This window comes from Anolis sagrei, chromosome 2, assembly GCF_037176765.1.
Source record: "Anolis sagrei isolate rAnoSag1 chromosome 2, rAnoSag1.mat, whole genome shotgun sequence".
NCBI classification, from domain to species: domain Eukaryota; kingdom Metazoa; phylum Chordata; class Lepidosauria; order Squamata; family Dactyloidae; genus Anolis; species Anolis sagrei.
This window is the reverse complement of record NC_090022.1, coordinates 190,891,339-190,915,217: the sequence shown is the minus strand read 5'-3', so window position 1 is coordinate 190,915,217 and position 23,879 is coordinate 190,891,339. Positions and strand designations below refer to the sequence as shown.

Genomic DNA, 23,879 nt, shown 5'->3' with positions numbered 1-23,879 from the left:
CAGAAATTCTACTGCTCAGGTCTTTGAAGTCACTTAACAGAGTATTTATAAGATAAGAATTCAAAGTCTTTGCTTCTTGTCTGCAAGGCAGAGGTTATCTGCTGCCTTTTCCTCTTAAAACTCTTTCTCTGTAAGCACTATGTCTGTGCCGGAGAGGACACGTTTCTGTAATTACATTCTAATAATGTATAAGGCAACAGGAGGCATAAGGAGTACTACATGAGCCCTTAGCAAAGACTGCTGTCATTTTCTGTGCTGCTTAGGGTTGTTTGTTGTTAATTCGTTCAGTCGTTTCCGACTCGTGACTTCGTGGGCCAGTCCACGCCAGAGCTCCCTGTTGGTTGTCTCCACCCCCAGCTCCTTCAAGGTCAATCCAGTCACTTCAAGGATACCATCCATCCATCTTGCCCTTGGTTGGCCCATCTCCCTCTTTCCTTCCATTTTCCCCAGCATCATTGTCTTCTGTAAGCTTTCCTGTCTTCTCATGATGTGGCCAAAGTACTTCATCTTTGCCTCTAATATCCTTCCCTCCAATGAGCAGTCAGGCTTTATTTCTTGAAGTATGGACTGGTTGGATCTTCTCGCTGTCCAAGGCACTCTCAGCACTTTCCTCCAACACCACAGTTCAAAAGCATCTATCTTCCTTTGCTTAGGGTTACTTGTCACCAAACACCATGTGGAAGCCATGGCATGATCCTCATCTCAGATGGAGACTGTCCTGTTGTGTATGCTGCTGCTCTACCTTCAAGTTGGACCTATGGTGATCCTTCCTCAATAATTTCTTGTAAATATTTGTTCAGATTTGTCTTTCCCTTCCTTTGAACTTGAGAATATGACCCAGCAGGTTTCCCTGGCTGATGGGGATCCAAATGGTGGTCTCCCATGAGCAAAGCACTGGACCATTCCAATTCCTCATGTTGTCTATAGACATCCACTTATCCATTTAGACATCCTTTTTAGAGAAATACAAGAATATATGGGGGTAGGTGCTTCAACTGCAGAGTGGGAAATAGAGGTGGGCTGGCCTAAAATACCTTATTCACCCAGCCTCAGGTGCAGATCATCTCAAGCCAGTACTTGGGTACAAGAGGCAGACAATCTCACCAACACCCATATCATTAATGAGGAGAAAAGTATAATACGCCAAAACAAAACAAAAATCTCACTTGCTGACTTTTTATGACATCCAAGATCCTTTGGTTGATGCAATCTTCTCATTACCAATGGTAGGGCTGGTTTTGGTAACAAAATGTTCCTGATCCCTAGTTCACACTCACTGGCAATAGCTATTCAGGGTTTTGGAGAGGAAAGGGTAGAGCCGGTATCTTCTACTTAGGCTCTACCCTTTCAACCTCTCACCCACCTTCCTCCTCTCTTTCACATTAGCACACATATGCCAATGATGACAGGTCTCTTCTCTCTGGAGAATAAAATTCAAAGAGAAACGAAACAACCCATAAAAGAACTACCGGAGTTAGCAACAGAATTTTACTTGGAAATCATTTCTAAACAAATGATACATCCAAATTCCAAATACATAAGAGCACTCAAAGTGTCCACAAGTGGGAAAAAAAGCAGCCTGTAGGGATAGGACTAAGATTGTTCATAATTCGTATTTCGGTTTCTGCTTCAAACAAAGTTGTCTCTTTCAAACAGGTGGGCAGGCATTCTTAAGGTGCAAGAAAGTAACTATCAATAGGTGGCAGTAGGCACCCACCAGGCAATGCGTTTGCAGTCACAGTGCTCTGAAGAAAGGTCCATCCCAAAAAATCATCACTCTTCAAAGCTCTCCCACTTTCTTGAGCAAAAAAAGACAGTCAGAGGCTGGACCTTCACAGTTCTGAAAACAAGGGCTGCTCCCGGGCGCTGCTTCTACTGCCCAAGGTAACAAGAGGACTTTGCTCAGATGTAAATGATGGAAACTGAGCAGTCACAAAGAAGAAGGGAATATGGCTGATCTTTCCAGTTGACCAACACTAGGAAGGAGAGAGAAAGAGAAAGCAGCTTGAGAAGGAAGTATTGGCATACACTGCCCTGTGCAAGCCCTCACTGGCAGTCACAGAAGGAGATCCTAGAACAAGACATGTCATTCAGTAGTTAAATGCCCAACATTTGCTACTGGCACAGAATTATGGTGTAAACTCTGCACCAAGAGTTCCTGTAATCAAAAAATTCTGCTTCTTCCAAAATGTGCATACATATGCTCCTTTATGTCATTTAATCTGATCCTGATAGTTGCAAGGAGCTCGGCCTGTCTGGCCTCTTCAGTATAAATAATAACTATTTTTCCTATAGCATTACTTCACAGACTGTATGCCAGGCATGTCAGCATGCCATGAAATAAAATACCTAGTATGTCATCTATATAAATAAAAATGTAATGTTCGTTTGTGGGGTTAACATAACTCAAAAACCACTGGACAAATTGACACCAAATTTGTACACAATACACCTATCAGGCCAACAAGTGATCATCATTCATAAAAAAACTGAAAAACACAACAGAAGAGACCTAAAAAGCAAAAAACAACAACATTACAGCGCATGAACAAAATCATATGTATATACACAAACAGACATATATACACGCACAAAACACATATACACAGACTGGGCCACAGCAACATGTGGTAGGGGATGGCTAGTATAAAATATAATGATAACAAGTCCCTAGATAACCCAGAAGAAGCTTCCCTATTGGAAAGTTCTGTCTAGGATAGCCACCTTTTCACCAAATATCTCAAGAAATACATTCAAATCTGGCTTTGCATTCAGAGCAGCTAAGTTTATTATTTAGCATTTTAAGGGGATGTGACCGATTCCCAAAGAAGGCACATTTTTTTTCATCTCTGTATGAGTTGCTTCTAATAATGCAACTCATACAGATTCTGTGATCTCTGTAGAAACACAGGGATTGGCCTGCACTTGTGGTTTGGGCTACTTATACTATTTAATATACTGTACAGTCCTTATACCTATGGGGGATACATTCCTGAACTTAAAATAAAAATAAGAAACCTTGGATACGAGCAAAGTAGTTAAAATGAACAATTTTAACTGGAAGTTTAATAGAGTTACCCTGGAGCACCTAGAAAATTGCTTGGTCCTCCAGGCTCACTCTATGGTAATTCCCAGTAGAACCGTTCAGAGGATTTGAAAAATTCCTACACATAACTTATGGCAACCCTTTCTAGTCATGACAATGAAATATGTTATCTCTTTCGTTTCGGGCAAAAAAATAATGGTATGCCTCAGCTACCAACCGTCTGTGAAAAAGTGGCTTTGCAGACTGGAAGCATGTTTTTAAGAAACAACTGAGATTGTTGAGTTGCTGAATTCTGTACCTTGTCCAAGAATACCAATAACTCAGTCTAGCAAACAGACAAGACACATGACGCTATGACAGCAATAAGCAATAGCTAGCATTCCTATAAGCTACACCTGAGCTGGGAGCTTGAACTCACCACTGTCAGCAGAGCTCCTCTCTTAAAACAAGGGTGGAAAGCCATTAGCTGTGGATGTGCCCCATCTTCACCCTGCAAGAAGCCACTGGGGACAAAAAAAGACATGCCGTAACTGTAAAAGACAATCAAAGGTTTCAATGATGCTGATGGTCTTACTGTATCACAAGCTGTTTATAAGACCATTCCTCTACTTACCTATACGCCCCAAATTCAGGAACTATCCTAAGTATTTTGTGTGTTTTTTTTAATTCTAGAGTCTGCCCAAATATTTTCCAACTCTCCACAAACAGCCAAAAATACCATGTTACTTCAATAAAGCCTTGACTTCTACCATTTTCATGATAACAGGAATTGATTCTGGTATTCTTTTACAGCATATGCTTTAGACGATGCTGCAAATAATTTTAGACACTGTAATGTACCTCAAGAGACCAGATATAAATATCTGAAGAAGATAAAATAGGTTTTGTTCCCTGATTACAGACATTTCAAATCTGTACAAATCTAATGAAGTAAACAAAACAGTCCAGACAAAAATAAGAAGTTCACTTTTCTTTTGTATGGAGCAGGCTCATATCACAGTATCTTGACACAAACTGTATACAGCAGTGGTTCCCAACCTTTTTTTGACCAGGGACCACTCTACAACCTTAGTACACAAAGGGTTACAAATCTGCTTTTGGTCAACTTTAGATTTGGTTTGGTTATTTGGGGTGCTGATTCAGAAAATGGCATTGGATAGACCACATCAGCTCTAGTTTCTGATACAGAACATATGCCACCCAGTAGTTGCCATCTGCTCACCCACGGAAAACTATATTTAATAATCTAGAGCTGATGTAGTAAGTAGTAATCTTTCATGGGTAGTCAGCTTCTCCCCTCCCGGCATCCTCATTGCCTCGGCACTATAAGAGGGTTTCACAAGACTAGTTTCTCTCATTGCCACGTGTTTTTGAGGCAACGGTGTAGTAATGGTGAGACGGAGGACTATATTTTCATTCTTGGGGACCACTGATAGTCCATGGACCACAGGTTAGGAACCACTGGTATACAGAGAGGCTGGGAGGAGGAAGAATCTATGTTTTAAGATGTCTCGTTGCATTTGTATTTTCAAAGCATTAAAATAGCAATTTTTTACATAACAGGACAATAAAATGCCTAAAGAATAATATACAAATATCAATAAGCATTATTACAATTAAAACAATGGCCACAAAGTTAGGGAAAGATTTTATGTCAAATAGTTTTACAATACAGTCCTATGATCCCAGGTCTATTGGACAGTGACAGTGTCAACTACCCTATGTGTATACAGATGGGTAGTAGTGATGACCTCTACTTATGGATAGCAGGAGATCTTCAAAGTATTGTTTTTCTATTTGTGCTTCCCAAGATGCTTTAAACTAGAAATAGCAATGTATTGATTTGGATTATCTGTATTCAAAGCATACACTCCTCTATGGAACTACATGGCCTGAGCTGGATAATTTAGAAGCCTGGAAAAAAACTGTGCCCCCCCCCCCTTTTAAAAAAAAAAGACATGCTTCTAAGCTTTATGAATTCAAATAAGCTTAACATGAGAGTGCCTGCCCCATGTCTCCGCTCAAAGGTGGGTGGGATCAACCAGATTATCAGTGTTCAAAGCTCCAGGGCCTGACATTGCATCACTCTCAAATTATGCAAAACATTCTGTTCAACATCCAAAATTGGCAAATCTCAATGAGAATGTTGTCATTTTGCACCTGGGCTAAGGGGAAACACTTCAGCAATCCTGCATGCTCCCCAGAGAAATCGGGAATGCCCAAAATGTTGACATCTATAGTATAAGACCCAAGAGAATGTTAAACTTGTGAATTTATTTCTAACCCAAGAGCAACCATTCCATGAAAATATAGCAATACAAACCAGGGCAAGAGTTCAAACACAGGGCTGTTGCGGGTGCGAAATACCGCAATGATGCTCCGGTTGTTGGGAGAATCACGACTCCCTGCCAAAAGAGAAACGAAAGGTAAGAAATTGTGACATTTACAGGAATCCTGTAGATGGGATGACAGGCAGGACATAAAATAAATGAATGAAACAGTCAACAGCATACGGTAAAGGTTTCCCCTGACATTAAGTCTAGTTGTGTCCGACTCTGGGGGTTGGTGCTCATCTCCATCTCTAAGCCAAAGAGCCAGCATTGTCCGTAGACACCTCCAAGGTTATGTAGCTGGCATGACTGCATGGAGCACCGAAGTGGTACCTATTGATCTACTCACATTTGCATGTTTTCAAAGCCGGGGTTAACAGCGGGAGCTCACCCTGCTCCCCGGATACAAAACGCCAACCTTTCAGTCAGCAGTTTAACCTGCTGTGCCACCAAAGACTTGCAAATTCTGCTCTTCTAAGCTTATAGTGTTTAAGATGTCAACAATCTTTGGCAGATAATTCATCCAGAAAACTTTCAAGCATTTCTGACACCTGCTCTTTCTGTGCTGAAATTGGCAAAGGATTGCTAAAGCTGGGATAGGCTTTAAAATATGCCTGGAAAGTCTGTGCCAATATTGTGAAATTGCTGTATGAAATGCTGGGCTCTAGTAATTTGGACAGTTCAATGCCTCTGAAGTTCACAGGGCTTTTGCCTGATCTCTTAGCCCTTGAATGGCCAGAATCAAACTTGCCCAGTTTGAGCTAGAAATGGAGAGAATTGTATCTGTATCTTATTAGGAAGAAGCCATGGCTGTTTCTTCCCAAAGGACAGGTGTCCTTGAAAGAAACAGCATGTTTTCAGAAAAAAGGAATTCTGCAGGAATGTACTAATGTGGCTACAACTAGTAGACCTTTTAAGGATATCAGAGTTTTTGGTCTATTATCTGCATGCACACCTCACTGGAGAAAGTAGAAAAACCAATTTTACCTTGAGATGGAAGTAGGTTAGTCAATGATTTGTGTGATTATTATTGCTCTCATCCTTGTGGAGATTATTGGATGTTTATCTGGATGGCAGGCTCTCATTTTTATAATGTAGTTTATTCTGAGCTTTGCCGATACAACAAAAGAGCACGCAGACACATCTACCTTATGGACAACGCCGGCTCTTCGGCTTAGAAATGGAGATGAGCACCACACCCCAGAGTTACACATGACTGGACTTAATGTCAGGGGACAACCTTTACCTTTTTTAATGTAAAAGATACTATAAAATCCAGCAAGCTACAAAAATAGCAGCTGTGTACAATATCAGTCCCCATAAAGTGCAGAAGTGAAGCAACTCACGAAACTGGGTGAAAGCTCTATCGAATTGCCAGGGGGAACACACTTCCAAGTAAATATGCACAGAATTACACTGTGAACATCCAAATAGAAGTATAGCAAGGCTCCCCCATAGCCACAGAGATCTATTCTCAACTGGAAGCAGAAACTGCAGCCAGAATATTGTATTACTGCAACAAACCACTCTTCATCAACTCTTGTTCCCATGCTTTTCAGAAAAGGCCTGATTTGGAATTGCATTTTAGACACATTCAATAAAGACTCAGCCTGAATGGACACACACACACCCCTCTCCCTGAAGTATCAGCTTTAGAGAGAATTATAAGATGCTTTTAAATGCAGATTACAGAAGAGTTATTTTAAGCCCCCGAAGTGCACGCCCTTTCATGCTCTTAAGCTTACAGATGGTGCGCTTGCCATCTTTTGAACAGGGCAGGGTAAAACAGAGGGTTCAATCTCATCCCATTTTTCTGGAGCAGGACAATATGGGGATTTGGCAGAGCTTGGAAAATGTATTATTTTTTTTTTACTTGGGGGCTTTGCTATCCGTAATAAAAAAAAGTAATGTTTCCAAGCGTTGTGCTCTATGGCCATAATTTTGCATATACATGAGTGATGATCTGAATGTTTTTCTACCTACTGCTTATGTGCATTTTACCTTTGATGATAACTGCAAGTCTCTCGCCACTTGGATCCCAAACCATAGAGTGCACTTCCCCTCCAATCCTGAAATATGAAAAATACAGAAAAGGGGGGGGGGGGGGACACAGAAATAGTCAAGGGAAGAGATCCATGTTCAGATTCCAGGCAGACGTGAACAATGTGGCAGGCAATCATTCCTGAGGCACCACATTAGATGATATCAATAAATAGAGGGGGTAGGGGAAGGCTAGAATACACTTAATTTTGTTTCCAGTATTTTGTGGGAGCAAAATTTAACATCCTAAGAATCCTGTATTTTGGGGAGAGATTACTTTTTTCCAAGTAAGTTTCTGATTCTTAAGCCAAGACAGACCTCAATGAAGTGCCCTTTGGATGTGTTCAGCTACAACTTCCCTAAGCCCCAGATAGCATGGACAGTTATCAGGGAATGATGGATTATAGCCCAAAACATACAAAAGGGCCCAGGTTGGAGAATATTCAGGCTAAAATGCCTGACTGCTTTGGGCAATCTTTATCATGTTGAGAAATCAGCATGTTTGCGGGGAAGAGATATCAGCTCCTTCCTAATAGTTTTGAATGTTTTATTGTGTTGGAACACATTTTCTTAACTGTGATAGATGTGTGTGGGTACATATTGCCAGTATTTTTCATTATTATTTTTGTGAAGCACATGTGCCAAGCTCAAGACATATGAGACAAATCTGCCCCACCATGTCACTTTACGTGGCCCTCCGGACAGATGCTGGAGTACAACTCCTGTATTCTTCATCGTTAGGCGTTATGCTAGAGTTGATAAAGTTGTGATAAAGTCAGGAGAGCGAAGTTTAAATTTGGATACAAGGCTTGTGGATATGTCTGACGTTATAATGTCCATTTACCTTTCCTCAGCCTCAGATCCACCAGTGCTGTTGGGCTGCAATTCCCACCAGCCCCAGACTGCATGACAGATAATTAAAATGGACATTATCGTTCAGTAACATCTGGGGACCCAAACTGAGTGAACACTTAAGACCACCAATTGCTAAGTTAAAAAATGTGGCCTTTGATGAAAATTAGTTTGGCACCTCTAGTCTAGAAGCACATAGACAATGCCTGCCAAAACCAAACAAGAGAGGTGGACCCTGGGAATGGATTTCCAGCTGAGAGTAGGAGAAAAGTATATACACTTTTGGAGCCCCCGGTAGCACAGCATGTTAAATCGCTGAGCTGATAAACTTGCTGACTGAAAAGGTTGGCTCAAATCGGGGGAGCAGGGGGAGCTCCCACTTAGGCCCAGCTTCTGCCAACCTAATAGTTTGAAAACAAGCAAATGTGAGTAAATCAATACGTACCGCTTCTGCGGGAAGGTAACAGCGTTCCAAGCAGTCATGCTGGCCACATGACCTTGGAGGAGTCTACGGACAACACTGGCTATTCAGCTTAGAAATGGAGATGAGCTCCACCCCCCCCCCCCACCCCCCACAGAGTCGGACATGACTAGACCTAATATGAGGGGAAACCTTTACCTTTTTATATACACTTTTGCTTCTCTTTAACTTTTTTATATACACTTTTGCTTCTCCATGTAGCTAGCAGAATTAGTGTTTTGATAAAATAAGCAAACAAAGGAACATCTGAGAATAATACAATGACTCACATTTACTGGTTTAACTTTTGCAGATTTCATTACTCACTGATTTGATTAATATGCCCTAAGAATTTCTAGGTTCTCCAGTGTGACCTTATGGTCAACTTCTGCTGGAGAATTGTGGTAGAGGATCCAGAGATTGCTAGAGGGATCACTTCTCTAGAAATCTCTCACCTAACTCTAGTGAAGGTTTATAAAGCACCTGAAGTTAATTCAAAATGTTGCTCAGGAAGACTTGAGTTTCACTCCATGTAATTTCAACAAACTTGTATCAAAGGTTTTCAAGCCTGCCTGTGCATCCCTGAGACCTAGAATCCTGCTCCAGTAACATTAAATTATGTAACACCCAGAGGATATGCCTTATGTACTCCCCTTCTCTCACCTCTCCTCCCCATAGAGAGTCTCGAAGGTGGTCTCTGAAAGGTCTGCCACAATGGATGCCGTTTTTGACCCACCAACCTGTACTTTCTGTTCACCTGAAACATACAAGGGAAAGACAACTCTAGGGCAACAAAGTGATAAGTGGAAGAAGTATACAGGAAGTTGCATTATACAACTCAGGCTCCTTGTTCCTACATCCCAATCATGCATCCTCTGATCGGCAGTGGCTCTTGAGGGTCTTTGGTAGAGAACTGTCTTTCCCTCATTTGCGATCCAGCAACCATCCTGATATCGACTTGTTCTTTGGTGGATATAATAACCTGTGTGGAATTCCGTTTTACAATTCAATAACTGGTGATTCAAAAGTGAGTGCTGATTTATGTCCATGTGCTTGTTTTTGTAATGTTTTATCTTGAACAAGTGCATAAGATTCAATCTATGCAAATAGGTGTTATAGAGTATGTGCTATTTTGGGCACTAAAGCCAATCCACAGACCAGTAGCAAACCCGTTGAGCACAGTACCACTCACTTACTCAATTGTTGGTATTATAAAATATTTCTCAAAGTTTCAAGAGCATCCCCTGGAGACTGAACAGATAGAATCGGATAATCAAAAATAAAAAAGAAATCAGTGAGAACTGTGTTCAAAGCCAGTTCTGCACAATCAGCCTGACCACTAACATTGGCCAACACAAATTTTGTTACCTCAAATGTTAGATCTGTTTCTAGATATATTTGACCTACTGATTGCAAAAATAGCAACAGTTTCCCCCTATGAGCTCTAGTTTTTGAGATTCAGAATATATGCCATCTATCAGTTGCCATTTGCTCACCCATAAAGAATCATGACAACCATATCTAAGAAACTAGAGCTGATGCAGTTTATCCAAGGCAATTTTCTGAATCAAAGTTCCAAATAACCCCAGGGACAGGCCTAGAAATCAAGACATTAAGGATTTTTTTTGTTGGGTATGTAATCCATGCTTTGTATACTCACCACTATATTCCAAGAAAGACAAGGTATATATCACTGATTCACCTTCGACTGTGAAGAGTAAACGACTGCCATCCGGACTCCAGCAGCCAGTCTGAGGAAGAGAGGAATATATACCAAAAATGCAGTTTAGGCAAAGCCAGTTGCGGCTGGCTTGGGGACCTCACCAGGACACGTGTGGGCTTGGAAGAAATGATCACAGAGTGACAAATGAGAACCAGTGAAGGGACAGACAATTCATGAAAATAATTGTTAGGATGAGAAATAATTGTTAGGATTAGTCAACGTTTTCCAAATGTTAGATTTGGAAAAGAGTTCCTAGAATAAACGGTGGGTCAATCCTCAGATACCTATGTGATTTTTTCCCCCCAAAAAGCAAAGCCATGGCCTTTACTTCAGAAAACAATACACCATCCCCATCCCCAGTGAGTTGGTCTTTGTTGGGCAAACAGTTACCAACTTCTAGACATTTTTTCCAAGCACGAACATAGAATCACAGAATAATAAAGTTGGAAGAGACCACATGGGCTATCTAGTCCAACCCCTTGCCATGCACAAATGGCCATCCAGGCTCTGTTTACTCGATTTACTCAAAGTAACTCACTGTGATTACATCTAACAGGGTGGGCTAAAACAGCATCAAAGTTGTCTTTAGAAAGCACTAAAATACAGTATGACTCTCATATCCACTGATTCGTTAGCAATGGTTTCATGTACCCATGCTTCAAAAAGACACCCCCCCCCAAAAAAAAGAGTGTTTGTGAGCCTATCTAGGTCCTCCAGTGTGATTCTATGATAGGGTTTCAGGTCTAGTTTAGTGAACATTTAGGGTATTCTATTATCTGCCTACTTCACAAAATCTTTCCCCCATCCTGCCCCCACACATACCCGACAGGGGCCTTTGATGGTTGGCCACTTCTCACAAGTCCACATTTGAACTTCCCACACTCTGCAAAAAAATGCACAAATTGGTAGAAGAAAACAAATTAGCTTTGGGAACAACTGATTCTATGGAACTGCAGTAATGAATGCTTCTCTGTATGAACCTTCCCTCAAAAAAGCTAAGTAACAAATATCTGGGAGGTTTGAATGTGAACTATCGACTTTGATGGGCCCCGTATTTACCTAAAGACAGCTGAAGGTGTTGCTGCCAGAACTTTGCTGCCATCAGGAGACCAAGCAAGGTAAGTGACCCCACCGCCACCGAACCATTGCAACTGGATACAGTTTTCTGTAGATACGTCCCACACCTGTCACAAACAAGATAAAGGAGAAAGTTGTTTAGGAAGGCAAGCACCGTGTCTTTCCAGAATCTTCTTCAATAGGCAACACAAAATCAGAGCTTTTAAAAGAATTATGGGATCTAGTTTCCCAAAGGGTAATCTTTCAAGGCTTTGCTGAGAAACAGTAATAAGCCACACCACACTCTGACAATGGTCCCTATTCTACTGGGAAGAAAGTAATGTAAAGGGTGCTTAGAAAATGAGTTCTCACTCCTTTCACTCTCAAGAGGCAAACCCATGATCACAGCTTTGGCAACAGGCAATAATTATATATCAATATTGCCTTCCACTGTTTTTATGTTATCCTCCAGCACCACAACAACGGCAATTATGCCAGCAGAGATAGGGAATATGTCGCCCTCTAAAGGTCACTAAAGGTCCATCCCCTTATGGCAGCCCCATCATAACAGAAAGGTGATGCAATTTGCATTATACTCACAAGCATGGCAGTATCAACAGGTGAAGCTGAAAGGAGCAATCCTCCACTGGGTGCCCAAGCCAAACTGGTAACGGGACTATGACCATGGTGACTAAGGACCTGAGCACAGCCAGAAGAAGGCCTACAAGGACAAGAGACAGGAAATAGTATCATGCTCCTCCAGAAGCAGGAGAAATGTTAGGTGCACAAGCCCTTAAGGCAAGGTGTTGTGAGTCAGCTTTCTGAGTCCTTACCTACTACTGATAGTAGAAGAAGAAGAAGAAGTGAGGCAGAATCAGAGGAGAATCAGCGCCAGCTGAAACGTATTCGAGACATCTTTCTGGCTTCCTCTGATGAAGAAAGCTTCGCAGGGTTCAGGCCAGAGGAGGCTTTGCAAGTAGATTACAGGGGAATGAAGAGAGTGGCTAGTGACTCTGGCAGTGAGAGTGACACTATGTCCAAGAGACTTAGGGACACAGCAGATAACTCCAGTGACAGTGAGGATGAGATGGAGGAGGCTGTGGACTGGACCTTAGTTCAGAACATCAGAGACATTTGTAATGAAGCAACATCAAGCGATGACTTTGAAGGTTTTAGAGATAATGGGAATGAGAGTACTGACTGGCAGGATCAGGCACTAGATCAAAGGTGGCAGGCTTGGCGTGGTATAGATGCTTCAGCTGCGGGAGCAGAATCAGATGCGAGCAATGAATCTCATTCTTCTGATAGTGAATAAAATAAGCACTCTGGGACTTACTCCTTTGCAGACGACAAAGCGTTGTTTGGGTGTTCTTGTCTGCCGTTAACCTTGTTTTGGATTCCAGTATCCTGCTTCCCTGCCGTGCTTCGGACCTTGGAACCTTCGTTCGTGAGTGTACTTCTGGCTTCTTGACCATCTGGACTGATTGACTACGCGTTTGTATTCCTGGATTCAACTTCATGCCTTGCAACGTCTAAAGACTGTTTGTTTTGTATTTTGCTTCTTGCTCAACGTATCTTCTGTTATTTTTTGGCTCAACTCAAGCCTGCTTATCTAGCGTTTTGTGTTCCTGTTTGATAACGCTCCTTGAACTGTTTGCACTGACTTTTAAGTGCCATATTAAGTTTGTTTTACATTAAAATACCTTTAGTTTGCACCTCAACTGCTGTTTAAGACTTTCTGTGTTCTGTGGGTCACGACACAAGGCTTGGTCTGTTTTGTCCACTCCAGATGGCACATGCTGCACAGGGCACCCTGGGAATGTCATCTTTCAACATATGCATTCAACCAATGTTTCGAGGTCTTCTAGGGAGGTCCTTCTAGCTGTACCACAGCTTTACAGCTATATTTCATGGGAGGACAGAACAGGAATACAGCTACAGTGTAGTATTAATGCAGTTTTATGCCACTGTGGCTGGCATAGCTCACTGCTATTGAATAATGGAAGTTGTAATTTTACAAGGCCTTGAGGCCTCTCCACACCAAACCACAACTTCCAGGATTCCATAGCACTGAGCCATGGCGTCAAACTGCAGTAATTCTACAGTGTAGATGCACCAATGTAGCTTGCCCCAGATACTGAAATCCCTTTCCAGAGAGGGGAGGCTGGCATCTTCTTAATTCTCTTTCCACAGGCAGGTGAAGACCATTTCCTTCCAGCAGTCATTGAGAACTCTTTTTGCAGACAACACAGGGCTGGTATAAGGTGATAAGCTTTTGCCATACATGCTTCCAAATTTATAATGATATCATTGCTTTGTAACATTTGTGTGCTGTTAATTTTTAACTGTTGTTCAGACTTCACATTTACAAATTTGAGTTTTGTGCATTATTCACAAATTTGATTAATATGGTCTCTACAGGAATCTCTATGAATGCACCTACATTGTGGAATTATTGCAGTTTGACTCATCAGAGATGCAGTTTTACAAGGTTTTTAACTTTCTCTGACAAATACTGCTGATGCCTCACCAAATTATAACTCCATAGCATTGAGCCATGGGAGTTAAAGTGGTTTGAAACCACATTCGTTGAACAGTGTAGATGCATCTTAGGTCTTCCAGCACTCTTTAAGGTCAACTGACAGAGGATGGTGACCACAGAATCACTTGAGAACCTAGAGATTCCCAGAGAGATGTCAGGTTTTTTTATTCACATTTTTTTTCACTTTTGTCTGGTTCCTGCACCCCTAACCTCAACAAATGAGAAGGACTGACTGTATAGTTATTTCAACTGATATATATCACCTTGAATCCCAAACTCAGAAAAAAGATGCAAAAATCAACAAGCATACACAACTAGAGAAAATCAGCAACTGCAAGAAAGTGCAGTGCAACATGTTTTCCTGGTGGATAGCAGAAGCTGAGTGTTAAGACTTCCATAATTTATTCAAATCAAAGTGTATAATTTATTCAAATCAAAGAAGAATCCTTCCCCATATAATACATCTGAAATCTGGCATATGTTTCTCTAGAGCACAAACTTGGACACTAAACAGAAACTGTGCTTATTGGTCAATGAGCAAGCAGGACTCAACTAGCTAGTTACCTGGTAGAAAGAGAAGTGGGATCAAGATGCCAAATCAGCACACAGCTCTCGCACGCCACCGCAAGGATAGATGCACACAGTGGCTTCCACGCCATTGATGCCACGTTCCTTTGCAAGCGATGTTTCAAGGTTGGCACTGTGGCGCTGGAGAACAAAAAGCAGGAAAAGATGTAAACACAAGAAATAACAAAAGGCAAAAAGCTCCCCACAGAGCACCAGAAAGCTGGATCAGAGAAAAAACTGGCCACTTAGCAACAAATAAAATAAAATAAAATAAAGACAACTGGTAACATCCAATAAAGGGGATGTTAAAAAAACACAAAAATCTTCAGATTTTGGGCAAAAAATGCTTTTATTCTTGCAATTAACAAGATTTGCAATTAGCAATTTAATAGCCTAACTCATGGGTAGTTAAAAGATAAAGAAGAAGGCCATTAAAAATTTATAGGCTGAAATGCGTTGAACTAATTGTAAGAATAAAACCATCATTTTCAACACCCAAAGACTTTGTCTTTTCTATATATTTTCCTACTTATGTGCCAGGCCTCTGATTGGCTCACGTCTATCTTTTTCATGATCAGTGCTTCTGAAGCTGGATTTCTTCTAGCCAAGTCTAAGATCTTAGCCATAAACCACATTGGATCTAACCTCCAATCTTTCTTCATTCAAATAAGTAACACAATGGCAACTACTTAAGACCCTGGCTTGTGCTAAGTAATTGAACCAAAGAAAATGCAACAGTTCTTTTTTGTTTTTGCAAAATTCTGGACAGAAGGAGTGGATTTATTTCTGGTAGAATATTTGAACACTTGGAACCACTCAACAAAAACAGGTTGTGTTCAGCTATCCAGAGAACTGAAGCAACCAAACCCAGGTTGCAAATTTCAAAAATAAGTCATAACAAATCCCTGTATAAAGTAGAATGTCTTAGGTCCCAGGCTGGGAGAAATAGGACATATACAGTATATACTTTGTGTGTAAGTTGACTCATTTAATGGCAAGTTAGGGAGCCAAAATTATGGATATTAATATGGCATAGTGATAAGTCAACAGTCATTCTGCAAAGAAGAGGAAACATCCTGACTGCTATTGCCATTTATCCAACCAGAGATTTAAAAATGAAGAATAGTGAGGGTTGGTGTTACATTTACGTTCTAAACGGAAACAACCCAATGCCTACAGACAATTTGGATTATAATCCCATAACCTCTGACATGTTGCCATGATAGTTAATGGAAGCCCAAACACCTTCCCACCCCATCCTCAATGTGCTTTGTTAAAAGTTTCCTGTTTGGAAAAAAAAAAATAACTTAGCCTTGCTGAACACAGGTGCTTCAGCTTAGATCCAAAGCGTACCTATTTGCATTGTAAACATGAATGTTGTCATTCAACAGGGCCACTGCAAACTTGCTGGTGTGGGGGTGCCATGCAAAGGCTCGGATTGGGCAGCCTGCCCTAGATAGTTAAGTCAAGGGAAGACAAAAGATCATTAGACATCTTCCATTTCAAAAAAATCAAATGGAAGTAAATATGTAGAAACGAGAGATTCACGGGGCTCCCCCAACAAAATAATTAATTCAAATTAGTGGAGTCCAAAAGCACTATGTTCACCAATAGACCTCCTTCTCCAATATTATTTCAATAAATTCTTTTGTTCAATGTAGATTCTAGCTTGCATTGTTCACTCAAGATATGAATTACCAGGCGGAAGTTATGTCAATATCAATTCATGATCAACTAATCCTGAATGCTTCTGGGTGGCAATAATGTGTATCTGTAGGGATTCCTACAGAACAAGGATAAGGAAGTTCTTTCAGCTTGAGAAAGAACTTTCATTTCAGAGAATGTCTCGGGATCAGCCTTCTAGGCAGGAAGGAAACTAATACATTACACTTTAAAGCTCTTCCTGCCACTGACAAAACATTCAACTTTTCAGTATGAGAAAGAGAGAAAAAACTACACAAAATTTTGAGCCTCTCCCAACAATGGGATCATGGGGAAAATACTGATTTAAGGTTCTATGTCTTATATTTGTTGGTCTGAATCTGTTTCATTTCATCCCAGTGACTTCTCCAATCCCAAACAGTGCTTTGAGATCTATCCCAGCAACAACCAATTTGGGACTGGCCACTAACAACCTGCAAGAGTCATTGATCTAACCCTTGCCTAGGCAACAGGAAACTGCACAAGGGATTAGACATAAGCAAAAACATGAATATGCTCTACACACAGGACTTACCAGTCCACAGCCTGAGAGAATTTTGCTATCATGTCTTCCTTCTTCAGCTTTGGAGGAAAAGGCAGTTAAGGAAAGGATTAGTAGTTCAAGAGCAGCCATTTATAATCCAGCCTTTTACTTAAAATTTATACCTAAAGCAAGTCCTATAACACAGACTAAAAGAACAGACAGGTGGGTTTAGTATATGGAATTGATACAAAATGGTTCCTTCCTTTAAAAAAAGAGGAAGAGTCCCTGGTGCTGAATACTGTAACTGCCAACCCCACTCCCCATTTTGAACTATTACCCCTCTCTTATCATCCATTCCAGTTACACCCTGGTTCAGCTCAGGTCTATACTGCACAAGCCTTACCGATAAATGAGGAAAAAAGGAGCCATGGGGGGAGGAAAACCAGCCAAAGAGTGTTAATGTACAACGGGAGCCAGTTTTCATCCAACGAAGGACTGCAAGGTAAGTATGAAAATACGAAAGTGAGAACACAGGCAACTACAAAAGAAATAGGTAAAGACTACTGTTATTCTGGGACAGAAGTAAACATTATGTAATGGCTCAGGCCTATGACTGAAAATGGCATCCCAGGGTCATTACAACACTCTGCCTTCTGTAAATATAGGCCAGGCATCCTCAAACTGTGGCTCTTCAGCTGTTTGGGCCTTCAACTCCCAGAATTTCTGACAACTGAACAAGCTCGTTAGGGCTTCTGGGAGTTGGAGGCCCAAACAGTTGGAGGGCGGCCGTTTGAGGATACCTTCCTCTCCATAAGGAAGAGGAAGCAGGCTTGTTTTCAATTACTTTGGAGACTAGGACAGAAGCAGTGGATTCAAATTTCAAGAAAAACATAACATAAACATAAGGAAGAACTTCCAGAGGGGAATAGTTGTTCAGGAGTAAAACAGGCTGCCTTGGAGTCTCCTGATCTGGAAGATTTTAAGCAGAGGCTGGATGGCCATCTGTCGGGGGTGCTTTGATTGTGTGTTCCTGCATGGCAGGAAGTGGTTGGGCTGGATGTCCCTGTTGGTCTCTTCCAACCCCATGATTCTATGTTCTGGTTGGGAAGGCCATCTAACAGGGCTGAACAATGAAGGAAATTTGAAGTATGCATCTAAGACAGGAATGGGCAACTTGTAGACTTCAAAAAAATTTGGACTATAATTTCTGTAATTCCTTGCTGTTGGTGGTGATGATGAGGACTAAGGAGAACCGTAGGCCATAAAGAATACCTCTATCTCTGAAGAATGCTTGGAAACTACAGCTGGTCCAAAGAGCTGCAGCCAGGTTGCTCTCTGGGGCTGGCTGAAGGGAGGGGACAATCCCCCTGTTGCAGGAGCTCCACTGGCTGCCAGTCTGTTTCCAGGCACAATTCAGAGTGCTGGTTATGACTTTTAAAAGCCCTAGACAATTCAGGTCCAGGCTACTTGGCCAACCACATCTCCTTGTACGAACTTGCCCGGGCCCTGGGATCTTCAGGAGAGCCCCTTCCCTCGGTCCCACCTCTAGCTTGGTTTTAATAATAATAATAATAATAATAATAATAATAATAATAAACATCTGGAGGGAAACTGCTTTCCACTCCTGATCTGAGGAGTGATTCTTTGTATAAAAATACTGCGACGACTTTCAATCCAATACTCTGGGTTATGGATAAAAGAAAATAGAAACAAGAGACACTGATGCAGTGACAAATAAATAAAAAAAAGAAAGATTCGAATCAAAGTACTCATTGGAAAGCTACCTAGCTCCTTTGCAGAATCCACCCATGACTCCCCATTCGTCTCTTCGTCCAAGTCACTTTCTTCCTCTACATTTGCAAGCTCTTCAAGTACTCCAGACACCCCAATGTTACGCCTAGGGGCAAAACACTTTGTGAAATCTCTTGAAAACCAAAGCAAGGGCAAAAATGGTTCAGTCTGCTGCATGCAATGAGTAAAGGCAAGGATATGTAATTTTTGTCAGGAAAGCCCAGAGTTTTGGATGTGCATGAAGATTCTCTCCTCCAATTTTAATCTTTCAGTTCTTTTTTTAAAGGAAGAATGCTCTTCTTCCTTGTGAAGAGGAGACCGAGTCCATGTGATCAACAGGCTCAGAAAGCAAAATGTGATTGAAGCCAAATAGTTAATATCAGTTAAGAGACTGAGGCAGATACAATATACCTATTTGCTTAGTTACAGAACTGTCCCATCACCACATATCTGGTCTATATATTCCTGTCAAACGTTTATGGAAAGGGATTGGGTGGCTGCTCTTACTAGTTTTATTTAGAATGTTTTCATCTTGACAAACTTTGCTATCCAGTCAAAATACTTCGACATCATGCAATAGTGGTGTAAACGTAATTTACTTCCCTCTACCCTTCGTCAATTTTTTTGTATCCAGAGAAGGTTTTCTTATCAACCAGTACAATATAATTGGTACACAGCCAAAGAAAAAGAAAAAAAAAGAAAGGAACAGGAGCTTATTTCCTGTTGGGAGGCAAGCAAAACAACAGGGAAGAAAACATTCTCCATCTCCTGCTGTTGTAATTAATGTGAACTTCAAAAACTTTATTTTTATCTTGCCTTTCTCCTCTTAGGCACTCAAGGCAGCTAACAATGACATGAAACAATATAATCCAATTTAAAATCAAGGCAAATACATATACATATAAATGTAAAAAAATTAAAAGCAATTAAAATTTTGTTTCATGAGAGTACAACTTAAATTCAGTTAAAATACAATTAAAATTTCATTTAAAAATTGGAAAGCTCTCAAAAATCCCACTCACAGCATCTTCAGCAGACTGCCCCTGATTGTTTCCTAAATGCCCAATGTCAGAGGTATGTTTTCAACTACCTGCCAAAGGCGAATAGGGATGGGGCCATCGTCTCTCTAGGGAGGGTGTTCCAGAGTCTGAGAGCTGTCACCCAACTTGCTAATTTTGTTATGTAAAACAGACTCTCCATACACCCCTTTTTCTATGCCATTGGGTATGTTCAAACACAGGTTCTTTCACTGTTTCATCGAGGCTGGGTCATACTCACCAAGCATTAATGCACCTCTTCCAGAGGGACTCACGGTGATGAATAAAGGCAGGCTTGGTGCTGTGTTCCAAACGGCTGTGAGCTTTCAGGGATTCTTTGGGAAGGGTCGGGACTGGCAGATTCTCCAGCTGTAAAGAACATCAGACAAACAAGAGTCAGTAAAAAACCTTAATTTAAACAAACCAGAAGAACCGGAAGACAGAGAACCAAAGCAGCACACACTGTCTACACCAGGGTTTCTAATGTGGAAAACCAGTATTATTTCCTTAATTTGAAGAGAATGCGTATTTTTAAATTACTGGCGCTGCTAAGGGCATATGTATGATCAACAGTATGACATTTTCACAACTAATGTTTCCATACATCCTATTTCAAAAACCCCTTTTCTCTACTTGAAATAAACTGACATCATCTTTATTAGCTGGACTCATAGAGAAGAGGCTCTGATTAAGTTCCATCAATAATGTCAGTTTCAATCTAGATGAGTCATGCAATAGGTTCACTTTCTCGACACTAATGCTCTACTACATTATTACCCAAAGAAAGAGGCAGGTAATAAAATAATAATAATAATAGAATTATGAGCATGAACACCACAATAACTGAAACCTGTCTGTTACACAAGCTTACATGCTTCCAACTTCTACCAAGACACTACTGGCTGATAATAACACTGGCATCAAAAATGGTAGATGAACGTTTTAGTCCTGATATTTAGAGACATAGTTTGCCTAAATATCCCAAAGGCACCAGATCCTGTCTGATCTGCAAAGCTAAGTGTAATCATGATTGGTTAGTACTTGGATGGGAGACCACCAACAAATATTAGGTGTTGTGTGGTATACTTTAGAGGAAGGAATAGGGAAACCATCTCTGAATACATTTTGCCTAAGAAACCCTAAAAAATTTATGAGCTTTCCATAGACCTACAGGCATCTTGAAGGCACATATACACACTGCAACTGCATCTGCATAATCATACCTAGAATTTTAGGTATGATTTTTAACCTCTTTCAGTTCTATTGGAAATATTTAATTCAGTCTAGCAGAAAGGTAAAGTATTGATCTGCCAGAGATAAAAAACCCCCAACTTTCTTCATCTATTACCTCTGGTGTGCTGAAAGGTGGTAGTGAAATTGGCACATCCTTCATCTAGCACCAAACAAAATATTTCAGTGAGAAATTTCACTCAGTAAAAGTTAGAAGGAGTATTCACTGTCTAAAAGAAAAGAAGTCTGCTATCTTCTTCATATGACCCAAAACATTCGTTGCTGCTTACCTGTCCCTGGAAAGGAAGAGGAAGATTCTCATAGCTGAGTTCAGAAACTAAGGCATTATTATATTCATAAAGGGTGACATCTCCAGGAGCTGGTGGGGGTGGAAAGAGCGCTAGGGAACACATCCTTCTGATCATCCACAGCAAAGCAGAAGAGAAGAAAAGAAAAGAGCCTGCATTCAACAAAACAGTACTATGCAACTTTCATGTAAACATTTGCCACCCACAGGGAACAAAATATTTTCTATAAGTTGTTTGGTCCACAGTATAAAACTGGAATGCCAAGAGTTAGCTTTCAAACATGTTACTTTTTCAATTTTCAGTTCTAAGTCATTTATACTGGTTGAACATCCTTTATCTGAAATTTCAAAATATGAAACACTCCAAAGGCTGAGATCATAATACCTTTGCCTTCTGATGGGTCAACATACACAAACCTTGTTTCACACCCAAAATTATTAAGAAGAATGTGCATGAAATTGCACTGAAGCTATGTGGTATCTCTGAAAAAGAAATGAATTAAGTGTTTAGACTTTGATCCCATCTCCAAGATATCTCATCATGTACATACATACAGGCAACCTGCAAGTTACAAACAAGATAGGTTCTATAGGTTTGTTCTTAAGTTGAACTTGTTTGTAAATTGGAACAGGTACATTTGTAAGTGTATGTCTGACCAGATAGATATAGATAGATAGATAGATAGATAGATAGATAGATAGATAGATATCAGGCCACACATATACATATAAATACTTTGGATAGCCTAGAGAAGGGTTAACACCCCTGTGGTGTTTGTTTTGCTGTCTGTGCCCCTGATCAGAAGATTTTACTTCACTTTCTGTCCTTGTAATTATTGGATTTTAAAACATTTGACTTGTTGTTGAAACAAGGGTAGGAGATAAAGCTTCAGCTGAGCCCCCTTTTCCCCATGATCTCTTTCGGGATGGAATTTCACCAGAAAATGTTTCTCAGGACTACATCATGGGGCTCTTCCACACATCTGTATATTCCAAGGCAGGAAATCCCACATTAGAATCATAGAGTTGGAAGAGGTCTCATGGGCCATCCAGTCCAACCCCCTGCCTAGAAGCAGGAATATTGCATTCAAAGCACCCCCGACAGATGGTCATCCTGCCTCTGTTTAAAAGCTTCCAAAGAAGGAGCCTCCACCACGCTCCAGGGCAGAGAGTTCCACTGCTGAACGGCTCTCACAGTCAGGAAGTTCTTCCTCATGTTCAGGTGGAATCTCCTTTCTTGTAGTTTGAAGCCATTGTTTCATGTCCTAGTCTCCATGGAAGCAAAAAACAAGCTTGCTCCGTCCTCCCTGTGTCTTCCCATCAGATATTTATACATGGCCCTCATCATATCTCCTCTCAGCCTTCTCTTCTTCAGGCTAAACATGCCCAGCTCTTTAAGCCGCTCCACATAGGGCTTGTTCTCCAGACCCTTGATCATTTTAGTCGCCCTCCTCCGGACACATTCCAGCTTCTCAATATCTCTCTTCAATTGTGATGCCCAGAATTGGACACAATATTCCAGGTGTGGCCCAACCAAGGCAGAACATAGCATGACTTCCCTAAATCTAGATACTAGACTCCTATACTATTGACTCCTATTGATGCAGGCCAAAATCCCATTGGCTTATTTTTTATATTCTGGGATATAGGGATGTGTGGAAGGGCCCAAAGAGAATTTCTCACATCATTCATGCAAGCTTTCCTCAGGGAAACCTATGATTGAATTCCTGGGGCCCTTATAAATCGACAGGAAACTTGAAGGCACAGGAAGAAAAAGCTTGCCTCACTGGTCCATATAATGTGGCTTGGGCAGCCAACCTCACTCACCCAGTCAGGAGCCTCAGGCCCCTTCGTGTGCCGTCGCGGCTTTTCTTCGTCAGAAACGGGCGAGAGAGGAGGAGGAGGGAACCCGGCGATTCGCGGTTGCCAACTTCGGCTTTTCCCGGGCACCATTCAGACCTTAGGGACGGAAGCCGAACAGAGCCATAACAGTGCAAGAAAACGCTTCCGCCAGCCCCGGCACGCACAGCCACACTTCCCACAACTCAGTATTCGCTAGGGAGAGGACGCCCCCTAATGGCTACCGAGAGTAATACAGAAGGTCGTTGGATTTCTTAAAGGAGCCCAGGCGTTTCTTGCAGTGTAGTTTTTTAACACATGTATTATGTATACTGAAATAGTGAAGAGTAGAGACATCACCCTGGTAACGAAGATCCACATAGTAAAAGCAATGGTATTCCCCATAGTCACCTACGGATGTGAGAGCTGGACCTTAGGGAAGGCTGAGCGAAGGAAGATAGATGCTTTTGAACTGCGGTGTTGGAGGAAAGTGCTGAGAGTGCCTTGGACCGCCAGAAGATCCCACCAGTCCATACTTCAGGAAATAAAGCCCGACTGCTCATTGGAGGGAAGAATAGTAGAGACAAAGATGAAGTACTTTGGCCACATCATGAGAAGAAAGGAAAGCTTTGAGAAGACCGTGATGCTGGGGAAAATGGAAGGGAAAAGGAAGAGGGGCCGACCAAGGGCAAGATGGATGGATGGCATCCTTGAAGTGACTGGATTGACCATGAAGGAGCTGGGGGTGGTGACGGCCGACAGGGAGCTCTGGCATGGGCTGGTCCATGAGCTCACGAAGAGTCGGAAGCGACTGAACACATAAACAACAATTATATATACTATATGTATGTCTCTGCATGTCTATGTGTGCTTG

At 41.3% G+C, this 23,879-nt stretch overlaps 1 protein-coding gene across 1 annotated transcript; it reads right to left on the bottom strand.

Moving 5' to 3' along the window:
• Nucleotides 1-1,474: 1,474 nt before the first annotated feature.
• On the bottom strand, nt 1,475-23,212 carry AAAS (aladin WD repeat nucleoporin). The gene is made up of 17 exons (XM_060762846.2): nt 22,994-23,212; nt 21,150-21,276; nt 19,871-19,998; nt 18,586-18,698; nt 17,205-17,296; nt 16,853-16,899; nt 15,970-16,068; nt 14,614-14,757; nt 12,108-12,228; nt 11,511-11,635; nt 11,274-11,334; nt 10,389-10,479; nt 9,392-9,485; nt 7,378-7,445; nt 5,370-5,451; nt 3,465-3,549; nt 1,475-1,976 (listed from the first exon to the last, which is right to left on the bottom strand). Exons 2-17 carry the CDS (start codon nt 21,270-21,272, stop codon nt 1,833-1,835), a joined length of 1,617 nt encoding a protein of 538 aa, XP_060618829.2. The 5' UTR covers nt 21,273-21,276; nt 22,994-23,212; the 3' UTR covers nt 1,475-1,832.
• Between the last annotated feature and the right edge of the window lie 667 nt (nt 23,213-23,879).

Coding starts and splice junctions, on each gene's coding strand:
- AAAS (XM_060762846.2), bottom strand. CDS start 21,272: ATGTGTTCCCTAGCGCTCTTTCCACCCCCACCAGCTCCTGGAGATGTC. Junction 18,699..19,870: donor AAGAGGTGCATTAATGCTTG/GTGAGTATGACC, acceptor TTTTGCCCCTAG/GCGTAACATTGGGGTGTCTG. Junction 16,900..17,204: donor CCTTTTTTCCTCATTTATCG/GTAAGGCTTGTG, acceptor TTTCCTCCAAAG/CTGAAGAAGGAAGACATGAT.